Here is a 16752-nt window from a genome sequence, read left to right as displayed (position 1 = left end):
GGGAGGGAGATGAGAGAAAGATGTGTAACTACGTGTTATTAGAGCTGCAGCATTGATCATAGACTCTGGCTCTGAGCAGCTTTTTCCACTCACGTTCATTATACAGTCAGATATCCCAATGCCTTTACCTGCCCCCTTTGCCCTTCATCGCTCTCTCTCTCTCTCTCTCTCTCTCTCTCTCTCTCTCTCTCTCTCTCTCTCTCTCTCTCTCTCTCTCTCTCTCTCTCTCTCTCTCTCTCTCTCTCTCTTTCTGTCTGTCTGTCTTATTTCAATCTCTCTGTCTCTTTCTCTATCTCAAAAAAAAAACACAAAAAAAACAATTTCTCTTCACTTCCCAAGAAAATCTGACAAAATTGAACCGTTCAACCCTGTGGCTTCACGCCACCAACCCCAGGGTTAATTCCATTGTTTCACTGAATCCATTTCAGTTTCGTTTGGCCTTGCCGCTCAACTGTAACTCATCTCAGGTCTTCGCGGGGGGAGGAACATCCCCGTGTTTCTTTTGTCTTCGTAGACTCTGTTTAAATATTGATAGAGATGAGAAGCACCGCCGACCACTCAGACAGATCCAAGAGGTCAAGGATGGGAGCATTTCACTGTCAATTTCATTGTGGGAGCAGAGGACTGTAAATATGGGAGCATGTGAATCGAATCACAGGCCCTCGCCAATGCTCCGGCAGCAGTCATTATCCCCCTGCATGGATAATACCACCTAATGTATTCTGATGGAGGTTGGAGGGTGATGGGGTGTAAAATAGCATGTGTAGGAAGGCCCTGTTTTTTTGCTATGAGCAGCCGCCTCCCTCCCAAGCCAGATCCCCATTAGAAGTGGAGCGGGGGATTGTATGTGCAAATGGTCCTGTGGATTAGGGTGCTAATGCATTTGGATGAGGGGGGGCTCCACGGCCGCTTTATTGCCGCTGTGTCGATGCTCTTCAAGGGGAGATAGTCAGTCCCTTTGTGGAATTGGAAGATTTGGATAAAAGTGCATTGATAGCAGCAAGCATGGGCTGCAGTGCATGCAGACGTACCTTACAGCAACACACATTGCGTGCACTTGCTTTAGGTTGTCCGTCGTGTCCGATGATGACAATCCTGCCTCTGTCACTTGTGAGTCTTCTTATGGCTGTAAAGCCCTATCCGCGATCCACAATGTCTGCCACAGACAGAACAGGTGAAATCACTGACTGGGGGTGTAGGTGTGGCACTGGCTTCATGTCTCTTCAGACGTCTTCTGGTCCGTCGATCACCGCGGTCCTTCTCGAGGTTTTGCACCCCTTGTTGACAGAGCTGCCGCCAGATGGAGCATTGGGCGGCAGTGTCTTCCAGCTGGCTCGGGTTCAGGCCGCACTTCTTTATGATGGTCTTCAGCTGGTCTTTGTACCGTTTTTTCTGTCCCCCTGCCAAGCGGCGGCCAAGATGTAGCTGGCCATACAGCACTTTACGCGGTAAGCGCTCCTTTGGCATCCTGATGACGTGACCGAGCCATCGAAGTTGGTGCTGGGTGACGGTAGCCTCCATGCTGATGCAGTTGGTCTTGCGGAGTATTTCAGTATGGGGCACTCGGTCACGCCAGGTTATCCTCAGGATGCATTGTAGGCATCTGATGTGGAAGGCCTCAAGCATCCTGAGGTGGTGGCTGTACAGGGTCCACGCCTCACAGCTGTAGAGGAGAGTGGTGATGACAACTGCCAAGTAGACAGATATTTTGGTGTGGAGGTTGAGGTCTTTGTTTTGAAAGACCCTTCTCCTAAGTCTGCCAAAAGAGGATGACGCTTGTTTAATCCGGTTTTGCATCTCCCTGTCGATGCTGCAGTCATCAGAGAGGAAGCTGCCCAGGTATTTGAAGGATTCCACTGTTGCAAGTGGTTTGTCGGAGATGTTGAAGGTTGGTGAATGAGATGGAGGAGTAGATGCCCACTGGCACACTACTTCAGTCTTTGTCACATTTATAGAGAGCCCCAGCCTACCATATGCCCTTGCAGCAGCTGCAAGGGTAGCTTGTAGTGCCTCGGGTGTGTGGGCCACAACTGCACAGTCATCTGCGTACTGTAACTCAATGATGTGCTCCGATGTCATTTTTGTGACCGCTTGGAACCTACGGATGTTAAATAGGTTTCCATCTAGTCTGAAGTCCACAGTAACCCCACTGTCCTTCCTGATTTCCTTGTGGAGCAGCAATGTCACACACAGGAGGAATATGTTGAAGAGAACTGGAACAAGGATGCACCCCTGACGTACCCCGGTGCACACCCTGAAGGGCTCGGATTCCTGGCCTCCAATGGTCACACGTGCCATCATCCCCACGTGAAATCTTTGAAGGATGTTGACAAACTTTCGAGGACAGCCAAACTTCAGGAGGATGTTCCATAGGATGTCCCTGTTGACTGTGTCGAAAGCCTTTGACAGGTCGATGAAGGCTATGAAGAGGTTCTGATGTTGCTCCCTGCACTTCTCTTGGAGTTGCCGTGCTGTGAACACCATGTCCACAGTACTCCTATTCCTCCTAAACCCACACTGTGACTCAGGCAACAGCTCCTCTGAGATGTGTTTTACCAGCCTGTGTAACATGAGTTTGGCCAGGACTTTTCCAGCAACAGCCAGTAGTGAAATGCCACGGCTGTTGCCACAGAGGGACTTCTCTCCTTTGCCTTTATATATGGAGATGATGTTAGCATCCCTCCACTGCTGAGGGACAGTTTCGTTCTTCCATACGTGTGAGATGAACAGGAAAAGTGCACGGGTGCAGAGGTAGCCTCTCTGTTTAAAAATCTCTGCAGGGATGCTGTCAGGGCCAGGGGTCTTGTTATTTTTCAGCGACCTAACTGCACAATGAACTTCTTCAAAGGTTGGTGGAAGGTCAAGGTCTTGGATGGTGGGGCGGACAGGTAGTTCATCCAAGATCGAGGGATCTGTTGGGGAGGGCTGGTTCAAAAGAGTCTCAAAATGTTCTGCCCATCTTTTTGTGATGAGTTTCTGGTCCTTTATGAGGGTGGTACCATCATCAGACTTCAGGGGGGAGACAGAGCAGTTTCTTGGGCCGTAGATGGTTTTCACTGCATCATAAAAGTTGTGCATATCATTTCTATCGGCATGGGATTGTATTTCATTTGCCTTCGATATCCACCACTCATTCTGCAGGGCACGCAATTTTGACTGCACCTCTCTCCTGGATGCTTGCCATTGTTGCCGGAGTGTAGCTGATGTGGGATTGTTGAGGACAGCACTGTGTGCTTTATGCATGCCTTTGAGTATGGAAGTTATTGTGCCTGTGTTGTCATTGAACCAGTCCTGGTGTTTTCTGCTCTTGTAACCGATGGATTGGGATGCTGCCTTGTAGAGTCTGGAGCTCACGGAAGACCATTTCCTGTCAATGGAATCATCCGTGCTCAAGAGAAGCTCAATGTCTTCCAGGTTTTCAGCCAGAGAGAGGCGAAGATTGTTCTGGACCTCAGCCTTTTCTAGCCGGGTACAGTCAAGCCTCTTCTTTCCTGACCTTTGGAGACGAACAGCAGGGCGTACCTCCACCTGGAGCCTGGTCATGATGAGCCGGTGATCTGTCCAGCACTCAGCACCTCTCATTGCACGAGTGAGTAAGACGTCTTTTGTATCAGCACGTCTCACAATGATGTAGTCCAATAGGTGCCAATGTTTGGAGCGTGGGTGCATCCAGGATGTTTTGTGCTTATTTTTTAATTGGAAGAGGGTGTTTGTGATGGTCAAGCCATGCTCAGCACAGAGGCTTAGGAGGCGCAGTCCATTTGCATTGACTTTCCCAATGCCATGCCCACCAATGACACCACTCCACACCTTGTTGTCTTTCCCCACTCTGGCATTGAAATCGCCCTGCAAAAAGATCTTGTCCTCCTTGGGTACATGACGGAGAGCCTCATCTAGTGACTGATAGAAGCGGTCCTTTACGTCATCCTCTGATGGCAGTGTTGGTGCATAGGCACCTAGGAGGGTGGCATAACGTTTCTTGGCCAGAGGGATCCTGAGCGACATGAGCCTTTCACTTATGCCAATCGGTGTTTCAGTGAGTCTTGGTAGGAGGCTGTTTTTTATTGCAAATCCCACACCATGCTGATGTTGTCCTCCTGCAGGGTATCCCTTCCAGAAGAAGGTGTAGGTGTCCTCCTTCAGGGAGCCTTCATCCAGGAACCTCGTTTCACTGAGTGCAGCAATGTCAATATTGTAGCGATTGAGTTCCGCTGCAATTAGTGCAGTCCTTCGCTGAGGCCTTTCGGCATTAACGTCCAGCAGAGTTCTTATGTTCCATGTTGGCAGTTTAAAGGGAATTATTTTCTTTTTTTTATTTCGACCGCAGAGAGGAATGTCCCGATAGGTGCGGTAGCCTATCCAGGATGTTTTGAGTGGGCAATGTTTAGGCCACCTTTTCTAGGCCCCTCCCCAGTTGGGGTGAGCAGTGTGGCTCCTAAATAGGGCTGCTCAGACACACAGGGGTCTGCCGAGAGCAGCTGCCACTCAAGCCCAGCTGTTGGCGACCATGAATAGCCCTGTGCCGCTGGCGTGCAGGGGTCTGATTAGGAGCTTCCAGTGCATTCATACCTGCTCCCGTCACCAGACACCCCATCGCCGCCAGACTTTGATCCATATTCCGGTTGCTGGTCTCACCGAGGCAGAGGTGGATACCTGCGCAAAGAGATTATTTACAGTGCCGCTGGGGGTGCGCATGTCCCAGCAGCACTTCTTCACTGTGAGAGGGTGGGATCTGGTGGCAAGGGGGGCCCAAGACGACCAGCACTCTTCCACAGCTGCAGGAGGCTGCCGGAGCTCCAGTCTCCAGTATCGTGCGCCGCCATTGCGTGCACACACACACAAACATACACATACAACACATGCATTTTGGATGTTGTAGTATGACATAACAAAGCTAGAGAGTGGTTACGAAACTCAGCCAGGGTACGAGAGCTTTCCAGAAAAAAAATGTGCGAAAGGCGGCTCAACTAATCTAATTAATTAGTGTCTGGGCTGTCTCATTTTCTATATTCCCTCTCTCTTTCTGGCACTCTGTATTCGCTCATCTCTAATACCCTCTCTTCCTTTTCCCTTCCTCTCCTCGGTCCCTCGCTCTGCCCTCGTTTCTTTCAAATAGTGAATCTTCCCAGCGCTCCCCGGGTGCTTGGGCGGCAGACATCAAAATATGCCATGTCATGTGCTTCCCATAACACGCAGTTACAAAGGGCGCTGTCTCCTCCTAGCATGGATAGCCGCTGTTGAGGGACTGAGTCTGTGCAAAGGGAGAAGGCAGCAAACAGATTCCCTCCTGCTTAATTTACTGCGACGGTGCCCCACCACCACCACCAGCAGCAGCAGCAGCAGCAGCAGCAGCAGCAGCAGCATGGAGGAATGAGACGCACAGCCATGTATATGAAGCGACCTGACACTAGCACAGGAAGCAGCCAAGACAACAGTTTTAGTTGAACAGATTGGGTGAAGAACATTAAGGTGGTTCGAGTGAGCGTCACTTGGCTGCTTGTGGCTTTTTTTCTCTTTTAAAGAGCCAGCCTCATGTGTATGGACATGGGAGGGGCCCTTTGCTGAAGCGCGTCTGTGCTGTCAGAGTGGGGCGAAGCTCCGCTCTCTATAACAGTGTCTGTCAGCTGCAGCCAGGTAGGTAGGGGTGTAGAGAAACGGGGGCACTGGCTGCAAAACAAACAAGGGGGGGAAGAAGAAGAAGACTGCAAAGTGATTTTTCTGGAGATGCGTGGAGCCGCGTGGGAGTCGGACGTGGAGATACGGAATTGATCGCAGCAAGGTGGTTGACGCATAATCCCGCCCGCCCCGCTGGCACCGGGAGGGGGAGGGAGAGGGGGGGGGAATCCAGTCTGCCCTAAACTCAAATCCCCCAAAAGAGATTTACCGAGGGTTGCGGAATCACCTCTAGCCCAACGAAGGCTCACCGGTGTGGTTTCTTACTCGGCTGTTTTATATTTGTTTATTTCGCGTGTTTCTCGGTGTTGCAGCCGCCTGCGCCCTCCGGGGAGGAGTATCCTGATGTGCTGGACGGGCGGCACGACTGACGAGTTTCACGGAGCGGAGCTGCGTTCGTGCGCTACAACGTAAGGGGGCTGTTTACCAGTCTTTTAAGTGTTGCTCCAGGAAACGAACCTGTGGCGGAATCGGAGCTGCCGTTGCGCGCCGTGGTAGCCCGCGGGCTGTTTGATGCTTCCTGAGGTGTGGACAGGATCTGCCAGAAAAAAAGAAGAAGAAGAAGAAGAGCGTTTGATCGTATCGCGTGTCGGTTGGTACCGGAGACTTGGAGCTATGACAGCCCCCCCGCTGGTCTTACAGCCCGCCTGCTGACGGTAACGGGCAGGATGGGAGCAGGTCTGCCGGTCTCAGGATCCCCAACTAACCGATTTATCAATGGAGGAGGAGAGTGACACCCGGAAAATCAACAATAGCTTCCTACGCGACCACAACTATGCAACTGAAGGTATTTCATTTGTTGTAAAGAGAAAAAAAAACAAAAATCATATCAGCGTCATCGTGCACAGTTTACCCTCACGCACGGACCTGTATGATAGTGTCGACTGTAAGTGAATGGTGAGGTTGTGTAAATTGTGCCAGGGCCTATGCTGGCCGAGGGGGAATCAGGGCTTTAATCTCTGTAGGCTGTAGCGTAACACGTACGGCTTCGGTCCTGCGCGGCTGCTGCCCCAAGATCCGGAGCCTAATGAGCACGTCATACTGCCAGACGGAGTAAAGTAAAGGCCGATAGCCCAAGTACACAGTGCAGTTGTGTATGTGTGATGTGTGGAGTTGACGAGAAAATGACCAGCAAAGTAAGCGAGAGGATGCCTACTTCCATCACTCACACACACACAGAGACGCACACGCACGCACACGCGATTGCATGCATGCATGCGCACACTCCAGTGTCCCATTTCCCCTCTCATAAATCGTAAGTGAATGAACACCGAATAATGTACAAGCTGCTTTGTGTACTTCCAAAGCTAATGGAGGTGCCGTTGATGCGTTTCCTTCTCATTGACCACGCATCATTCCCTGATTATCGGTCTGTTAACTGTTTGACGGTTAATGGTTCCCTCACGTCCAGCCAACCAGTTCCACCTGTCCGCCCTCCCATCCTCCCTCCCACAGGCTGTTTGGCTCATTGATTAGCACTAAAGCAGTGATTTACTGATATCCTTCAGACCAATTTCATTACCACCACCATCCCTGATCACAATCATTGATTACGGGGATCAATTGCAACAGGAAAACTAGCCAGAACTGTAAAGGGAAAAACAAAAAAATCAAAACTTGTTTTTTTTCTACCTGCGATGGTACGTACTGGTCAACCTCATTTTCTGTAAAATATTATGCAAGAAAATCAGACTGAAATGCTGACATATGCGCTGTATCACCATCATTAAATGGTTGAAATTCACAAGAGAGATCCAATAACATCGGCCTACCGTAGATGAACACACCTCAAAATTCAGCTATAATTGTGTCCTTCTGAGAGATTATTATATGATTTTGGTAGCGTGTATGCATTCGTAAATCTGCTAAGCACTATAGACACTAGTAATGAATAAATGTTAATTTTGCTTAATCATTTATTTGTTGGTATTTATAGCCAGGGTAGCACTCACTTAGCTTTTAATTCTTGCCCACCAGACATGTTTATTACAATGCAGCTGGAAACCTAGAAGGAGAAACTGACAAAACACAAACTAACTGATTTGAAGTGGACCATGGATCAGTCAAAAAAAAACTCAAACCAAATAAAATGGGTATTATATATATATATATATATATATATATATATATACTTCGTTAAAAGAAACACTCAACGGTAGGAAAAGTGCTCAACAAATAAGGAGCAAAATAATCCAGTGAGTCAAGTAAATTCTTAATGAGACGGTACAAGCCTGTTTCATGCCATAAGCAATCATCAGCTAATTGACAGCTGATGATTGCTTATGGCATGAAACAGGCTTGTACTGTCTCATAAAGAAATTACCCGACTCACTGGATTATATATATATTTATAAATGGACATTCATTGTATAATTTGATCTGCTGCAAGATTTGCTGCTGGATTTTCAAAGGAAATGATGGAAAGATTTTGTCATTTTTTGATGTGGTATTGGGTTGTCTACTATGTCCGCAGTGCAGGAGATAACAGAGGGAAACCTTAGATTACAATAGTCCTTATATGTTCTCAGACAGTGTCTGGTGAATTCCATTTAAATGAATTTAAATTATTCCTCATCTTATTGGGTGGCCCTTGCTCCCCATTCAAGGACCACTGGAGAGCTTCAGACCCTGCTTTGAGAACAAAATGCAGATAAAGCAAAATAGAATAGAACAGAACAGAATAGAATAGAATAGAACAGAACAAAATAGAACAGAATAGAATAGAACACAATAGATTAGAATAGAATAACAGAGAATATAATAGAACAGAACAGAACACATCAGAATAGAACAGAATAGAATAGAATAGAAACTGAATAGCATGCACTTATGACCTCTGATGACTAGTAGTTCTCTTGATTTCCTATGTTAAATGCACTTATTGTAAGTTGCTTTGGATAAAAGTGTCGGCTAAATGACTGTAATGTAATGTAATGTAATGTAATGAATATATACTTGAGGCGTATGTGAAGGAAAGTTGGCTGCAAGGTGGGTTAGTGGGACAATATCAGAGGGGCAGTGTTTTCAGTTCCTCAAGGGGAAAAGGAGCTTGGGTTATTCATACTACTGTAGTTTGGAGGAGAGGCACAAAGGCCAAAGTCAAGGCTTAGAGGGCATACAGTTTCTCTCCCAGAGTCCAACTCATCAGGTCAATATCTGAATTTTACATGCTGAGCTTCTTGTCGGTTCATTTATCTTGTCACATACGTGCTGTACAGTACACAAATACACACAAATGCACACCGGCAGAGGCAGATGAACCAGCCTGCAGTACATCAGCTCATTTGCTAAGCGTCAACCCTTATTGATGATTCCCTGGCACCACAAAACACACAAACACTGCTTTTCGGAGCCATAGAAAGAGAAGGGATGGGCGGTTTTGGTGGGTGATTGATATTTTTTATTTGACAGGTGTGTTGAGATGACAAACAGGAGAGGGGTCCTCTTTTGTCCATGTCTCTTCTCTTCTCTCTCTCTCTCCTCTCTCTCTCTCTCTCTCTCTCTCTCTCTCTCTCTCTCTCTCTCTCTCTCTCTCTCTCTCTCTCTCTCTCTCTCTCTCTCTCTCTTGCTCTCCGTGTCTGCCTCTATCTCTCTCTAATTTCATTTATTTGCCAGACTCTGTGTCTGCAGAGCCCAGCCCAAATGCAGATCATCAGGACAGAGTGGATGAGAGTTATACAGGTTGTAAAGTGTCTCCTCCATACACTGTCTGGTCTGCTGCCCATCTGGACCTTTTCAAATACAGAGCCTCCATCTTTGTATTTTTTATTACTTTAATTTATGTCTAGTTGTCACGCCTCATATATCATGAAGGACCGTGTGTGTGCCTGTTCACTCCCCTGATCTGTGCTTCCTAAGTGCTACATGAAGTCAGTCAACAGCAAAGGATCACACAGTCGATGCGAGAACCTATCATCATAAATTCACCAGTGTCCAAAGTGTACATGTACTAGCGGGCCTGATTCCAGTGCTGTTAGACCAGGCGCAACCCAAGCATGCGCAGCAGGATGCAGACCTAACATGCACACACATAACACACACACACAAACACACATACACGGGTCCCTGATGAGTAGAGGTGAGGTGGTAGGGATTTCCCTCAGGCCGTGGTTACCCAGAGCAGCAGGACATTTTAATGATGTCACGTTTTAATGATGTCACACATGCTGACCTTTGCCTCACACCAATCCCACACCTCAATTGGTCTGTGGGTGTTACATTGACTTTATGTGTGTGTGTGTGTGTGTGTACGCGCGCGCGCATGTGCACATGCATGCACAGGTGCCAATAAAATCTTTCTATACCACACAACTGTTGTGAATGCTGTTCAAAACAGTGATCTCTTGTCGCAAAGACCCAGACACTTTGTAGCTCGTAGAGACATAATTGGAGGAAGGAAAATCTTATTTCTGTCTGATTTGCATACAGTTGCCGCCGGCAGATGACACTTTCTTGATGGTGACAGAATAGGTGGCAGCACATCGGTCTTGATTGTGCGTTTTCGTGTATATATATGTATGTTGTTGTGGTTGTATGTAACAGTGCACGTGGCTGGAGGCTGCATTAATGCAATGGCGAGTCAATGGTCTGTTACATGTTATATGGGTATCGCTTGATTTTCATAATCCCCGACTTCACTGTTTTGGTAACGCATGCAGTTGTTAAAAAGCTAAGCACTTGGCCATAAAATGTAAATTGCTTCCTTGCTGTGAGGCAGGACCTAACCTAATGTCTGCCTGGGTATTGATTTCTCGTCCTTAACAATTTAGCCACTGGAACAATGACCCAAAGATCTATTGGTTGGACATGTAATCCCTTTCTCCTTGTTTTCCCTACCCCCTCTCTCTCTCTCATTCTGTCATTTGCTATGTCTGTCTGATGCTGGTACAAGCTCGTGTGTGTGATGTGATCCCTCCAGCTTCCACTGAATGCTGAAGCAGTCTCCTAACAGAGAGCTCACCGCCTTTATTGCCGCTGCTGATGAGAGCAGTGCAGAGCCTGGTTGGTTGTGCCAAGGCAAACGGCCTGGGGCCACACTTTAGGACCCCGGCATAAAAAGACTTAGCCTAGCGTACCCCCAGGCCCCATCCATTATTCACTAGGAAACACTCAAAACGTTGGGTCTTGCCTTAGCACATAGTGGCTGAAAAAGATAATGTATGGATGTGGGGGGGCGGGGGGGGGATTGGATAATGGCAAGCTGTGAAGTTGGGGCGAGTCACACTCCTTATTCAGCAGCTGCTTTCATCCCTTGATTAGCTCCTTATTAAGTCTGCGGCGGCATGAAAATTTAATGAGAATTTATTAAAGAATGCCCTTGATATTTTTACTGTAGGAAAATTACAAATATATCACGTTTCTCAACTGCCGTTGCCAAGGCTGCCTTGATTTGCAGCGCCGCTTGGATGGATTTGCTGTGCGCGAGTCACCCGGTGCACCGCTAGCCCGAAGGCTGAGCAGTGTTTGACCTCTCTGCACTTTGTAATGGGACACATTTGTGAGTTTTGATAGCTAATTCCCGTGCCCTGTCGAGGAAGGGGTGTCGGGCAGAATGTTACAAGGTCTGCCGATAAGCTCGTTTAAAACCCAGACACAGGCGGAGAACCTCAGTCCAGATAGCAGCCCCCTCACGTTCGGTCCACTTCAGCGGTTAAAGGGTGAAAGGAAGAGGTGAAAGGATTTACCAAAGGAAATACCAAAACAATGAGAAAGAGATGCAGGGAGGAAGAGGCAGCTTGTGTTTTGGTGGTGGATTATCTGTCTTCCCCATGCTCCCCCCCCCAGCCCTCTTGCTATTTCTTTCATGCCCTCCTTTCATTTTCTGAGAGAATACCAAATAAAGTGGATGGCGAATGATGGCGTTGTACCTTTCGGCACCATTATCGATCACTGATCCCAGCCCCGCTTTCTCTTTCCTATACCCCTCTTTCTGTTTCGCCCCGTCCTATGTTGTGTCTGCAGTCAGATGTATACCATGGTGAAGTGTTAATGAAGTGTGAGAAGTAGAGCAGTAACACGTCTCGCCCATTTCACCCCCCGCTCCCTGGTGAATGTGAATTCTCATGCACGCGCATCCAGCATGACGTGCACACACACTCACACAGGCATACAAGGTTGCATTTATTCGCCTGTGCACACGCACACACACTCAGGCACAGGCGTCCATGCACACATGCGTGCGCACACACACACACAAACATACACACATAGACACACACGAACGCACATACACATTCTATCTCACTCTCAAGAGACTGGTCCTGTAGAAACCAGGTTAATTAGCTTGTTCACTCCAGATCTTACAAAGAGTCATGCTCTTGAGATGAAGAGGGCTGCATTGTGCTGTGCTGCATTGTGCAAAGCTAATAAAGCCTAGAAAAGCCTTAATGATATGGCTGGATACCATGCCGGTGGGTGGTAGGTTTTATTTAAAATTCAGACTGATCTCTGATGTAGCTCTAAAACGAAGCTGTATCAATTGCACATTGGGCATGGTATGTTTTGATTTGAAGTGCAGAGTCCCTGCATAACTAATATATATTGCACACAGACAAGGTTTTGTTTGAGCGTTAAACATGTTGAAATGTGCTTGAGTGTGTGTGCGTGCGCACATATTTGAAAGAGGCATAGTGTAGATTCATGCATATCGTAGATTAAAAGATGTGCAGTGAGGGGCAGAGACAGGGTGAGATAGAAAGAGAAAAAGAGAGGGGACCTAAATTATCCCCGGTCTGATCCTTTGACGCATGCAGCTCAGCACAAGTGCAGTAATCCCTGCCCCTAATGTTGAACACTAATGAAGCATTTACATGGCACCATGTCGCCAGTTTCCCTCTCTATACTTGGAAGGGCTGCACACTTATGCAACTGACTTTCCATGTGGTCACACCATTTTGGTTCTTTGTGCCTTACACAACCCTCATGCAGCAAGTGGATCAATTCTGACTCTATCCTGATTGCGTTTACCCCTGCGAGGGTTATGTGCTTGTATAATAGTCAGCCTGAGTGCGCCCTTATTTGAGATGTTGCCTCTGTCTTTTCATTGAAAGTCCTGTATAATTAATTGACCTACTTAGAACATTGCATCTCGTTCCCTTCTCTTAGATTTGGCCAGGCTTCCCCTTCCCTCAGAATTATTTCTAGAGAGTAGCAGTTTTACATGTAGTAGACTCTGCACGCTTGGGTGTTTATAAATACATTCACTATTGTCACGCACCTTGTTGTGTTCATCCCAGAATAATTTCTGCATATACAAATTCTCATCTTAATGGTTTGACTATATTTCTATATTACTTGTCGAAAGGACGAATGAGGTTTAGTTTTTTTTTTAATTGTAGCATAGAACTAGATTAGAGCTGTGCTGTATTGCAGACACACTCCTCCACACTCAAATATGCATGCATGCCTGCACACACACACACACACACACACACACACACACACACACACACACACACACACACACACACACACACACACACACACACACACACACACACACACACTTGTGCTTGTTGTGTTATTACTAGTGATGGATGTGTGTTATCTGCACCACCTCTGATGTATCAAGAAGCCCTGGCTGCCTATGTAAGACTTGACTGCCCGTGCGATTTATAGCCTTCATCTGGTCTGGTTATGGTCTGTTCAAGGAAGTGTGTGTGTGTGTGTGTGTGTGTGTGTGTGTGTGTGTGTGTGTGTGTGTGTGTGTGTGTGTGTGTGTGTGTGTGTGTGTGTGTGTGTGTGTGTGTGTGTGTGTGTGTGTGTGTGTGTGTGTGTTTGTATAGGCACACATTTGATTAACCAAGTCTTTCACCTGGTTCATATTTTAAACCAGCTCAAACCTCAGATGCCATGCCTGCCCACTATTCAACCAAAAAAATCATTCAGTGGAGCCCCTTTTACCTCTGACACGGCTTCCAGTCAATGTTATATATTATAATCTGTACACTACATTACGACAGTTGAAAAACAAATGTTTGCTACCATTCATTGACATAATTTTATGTCTCCATTCCATCAGTGTGTGAGGTTAAATAGATGTCTTGTTTAGAATGGATTTGCATGCGGAAAACTCATTTAGGGAAGCGTTCCATCACATTATTTTGAGTTTCAGCTCCAGTGGCTCTTCTTGGCTGTTCATTTAGTGTGATGATTGAAGGAAGTATCCGTGTGTAAACTCGTTAAAAGGTCTCGATCAATTACGTCCCCCCCCCTCAGCAGGTTTAATGTGTTGATGATGAGGAAAGGAGAGAGGAAGAGGGGAGGGTGAGAGTTGCAGAGAGAAGAGGATGTTTTAAAAAAGAGACTAAAGGAGAGGAGTCTAAAGGACAAAGAGAGGAAGAGCTTGATTCGGGAATGCTGACTGCCAAGCCACTTCCATTCGGTCTGCACCCGTTGCCGTGGGCCGATGTCATTGTGTTTGGTGTAGTCGTGGGGGTTAAGGTTGTTGGTGTGTAAGTGGGTGTAATGTGTTTATTTGTGGCGTGCGCAATAACAATAAGGTGTGTCAGTGGGAAACTCCCGGGCTTGTAATTAGGTCAGAGTATGTCTTGTCTTGGAAATGTCATCACTTTCAAGATTTTAATATGATTAGGACGACCCCCCCCCCCTCCACTGCCTGTCATTATCAGCGCATGGCCATGAGACTCCCTGCTCTCAGCTTGGTGTCCTCATCAGTGTGCCGAAGGAAGATAATGGTTTTCTCTTCCGCACCTCTCTGGAATACATTGGAATTAGGAGAACACACACACACACACACACACAAACACACACACACACACACACACACACACACACACACATACATGTGTGCAGGCACGTGCACACACATACCTCACTGTCTGTCTCTCACATACACACACACACACACACACACACACACACACACACACACACACACACACAGGGGTGAATGGCAGTTACTCACTCTCATAAGCATGTCCACCATACGAAACAGCTTTATGTGAGAGATGAGCCACTCCGCAGGGAGTGTGTTGTCTAAAGCTGTGTGCTGCATTGAACTGCACACACTCCCCCAGATGCAGCCCTAGGTTTTCACTCTATTGCAGCACTCTCTCCCTGTCTCCCTCTCTCTCTCTCTCTGTCTCCCTCACTCACTGTCTGCTGAATTACAGCTAGCATCAGCAACTAAGTCTAAGAGCTATTGGCACACACGCACGCACCCCCGATTGCCACTAGAGACGGAAACTGTCTCCATGGCAACATCCCCCTCTCCTGTTCAGCGCTCTGCCAGTAGTGGGTCCACAGAGGGTGTGTGTGTGTGGGGGGGGGGGGGTACAAAACAACAAGCTGCCTATCTCGGTCTACCTCTAATATGTTTCATATTATTGTCATAGTCAGGAGAGGGCTGGGTTCTGCTCTGGTGTGTGGAAGACATTATGCTGGATGTTGCTGGTATGCACATGTAGCCTTGGGCTGTACAGTAATTACAATCACCATTAGCCTCTCCCAATGCAGGCAGATGTATGTCTTTGAGGAGGAGACGAAAAGCTACCTTAAGGGTAGGTGTCTGTTATTTACCTTTTACCGAGCCTATATTCAGGCATGTTACACTGATCGCTTCCAAATAGAGGTTGTGTGTTACATTTGTTTCTTGTTCGTGTGCCGTCGCCTAGAATCACATAAAAGTAACAGTTAATTTCACTTTGAAGTCAAGTTACGCAAGTCAATAAATTGCCTCAGTGTTGACACAATAAACTGGTTAAGGGCCGATTTAGCATGTGTGCACTGCCATACAAATGGTCATTTAAGCAGGTTTGTGGAGCAAGTAGAGGACAGATGAACGGCATTGTTGGCATGGCAGCAGCACGCTTTAGGTCCTCATAGAGAAGAAGAAATGTAATTAACCGACATCATTGGCTTACCTCATTGGGAAAAGGGTGGGGTGAATTAGTCACTCTCTATAGTGGCTCAAACAGCATCCCACCCCCCACCCCCCATAACCCAAATTTCACCAATCTAGGTTATCTGTGCGATAGGGTTTTCTGTGGGATTGTCACCAATTTTATATAACCCCCCCCCTTATGAATTTTCCAGAAGCCTTTGTACCAGATCTCTCTTTTTGACTGATATCTTCATAGCTTTGTGTGCATTCACGCTGACATTTTCCCTGTCCTCCGCTTCCTGTGTTGCAGCTGACATTATCTCAACAGTGGAGTTTAACTCATCGGGGGAGCTGTTGGCCACGGGCGATAAAGGAGGCAGGGTGGTCGTCTTCCAGAGGGAGCAGGAGGTGAGGCACAGCTCTTGTTCAACAGCAATTCAACTGGCCTACTGACTTGAGAAATTTTCTGGACATGTATAATGATGGGGTAAAAGATCAGCTGCAAGTATAGATGAATGGCCACCAGAGAGCAAATGTGCTATCTATTCATTTTGGAATATTGCCTGACATCCATCAGTGAATATTTAAAAACTGTGGGGGACCAAAAACTGTATTTTGTTGTAGAGAAATGTGTTCAGTGACTCATTAACACAAAGCCACAATCTTTAGGATCATCAAGTTCCTTTAGCTTACTGGTGCCTATGGCGATACTGCTAATGTCAATCGGCATTTGACCGCGCAAAATCCCAAAAAATGATGATGTAGTGTCTTGGCTAAGGTCTTCTGTGAACTTGGTGCGGCTTATCTGCGTGTTAGACATAACTTCCCTGCTTCTTCAGACTCACCACCATTCTCCTCTGCATTTGGCCTCCACAGTGAAGACATATACACCATCATATTTTTTTTTGGGGGGGGGTTTCCCCTTTTTCACCCCAACTCTACTTGGCCAGTACCATATTTTTGAAGCCATCTTGGCCGCTGCTCCACCCCCTCTGCCGATCCGGGGGGGGGGGTGGCTGCAGACTACCACATGCCTCCTCCGATACATGTGGAGTCACCAGCCGCTTCTTTTCACCTGACAGTGAGGAATTCTGCCAGGGGGACATAGCGTGTGGGAGGCTCACGCTATTCCCCCCAGTCCCCCCCCCCCCGCGAACAGTTGCCCCGACCAACCAGAGGAGGTGCTAGTGCAGCGACCAGGACACATACCCACATCTGGCTTCCCACCCGCAGCC

General features: G+C 47.3%; 1 protein-coding gene across 2 annotated transcripts in view; it reads left to right on the top strand.

Moving 5' to 3' along the window:
* ppp2r2ba (protein phosphatase 2, regulatory subunit B, beta a) overlaps positions 1–16752 on the top strand; it is a 49303-nt gene that overhangs the window by 22200 nt on the left and 10351 nt on the right. Inside the window, exons 1-2 of one of the 2 annotated variants that reach the window (XM_056288947.1) lie at positions 6318–6460; positions 15828–15925. In XM_056288947.1, coding sequence (XP_056144922.1) covers positions 6391–6460; positions 15828–15925 — 168 coding nt within the window. In that variant the 5' untranslated portion in view covers positions 6318–6390. Of the gene's footprint in view, positions 1–6317; positions 6461–15827; positions 15926–16752 lie in introns of those variants that run through there. The other variant, XM_056288953.1, reaches the window with a different exon arrangement.

The sequence above is a fragment of the Lampris incognitus genome, chromosome 1 (assembly GCF_029633865.1).
Source record: "Lampris incognitus isolate fLamInc1 chromosome 1, fLamInc1.hap2, whole genome shotgun sequence".
Classification (NCBI taxonomy): domain Eukaryota; kingdom Metazoa; phylum Chordata; class Actinopteri; order Lampriformes; family Lampridae; genus Lampris; species Lampris incognitus.
This window is presented reverse-complemented; position numbering and strand designations above follow the sequence as displayed.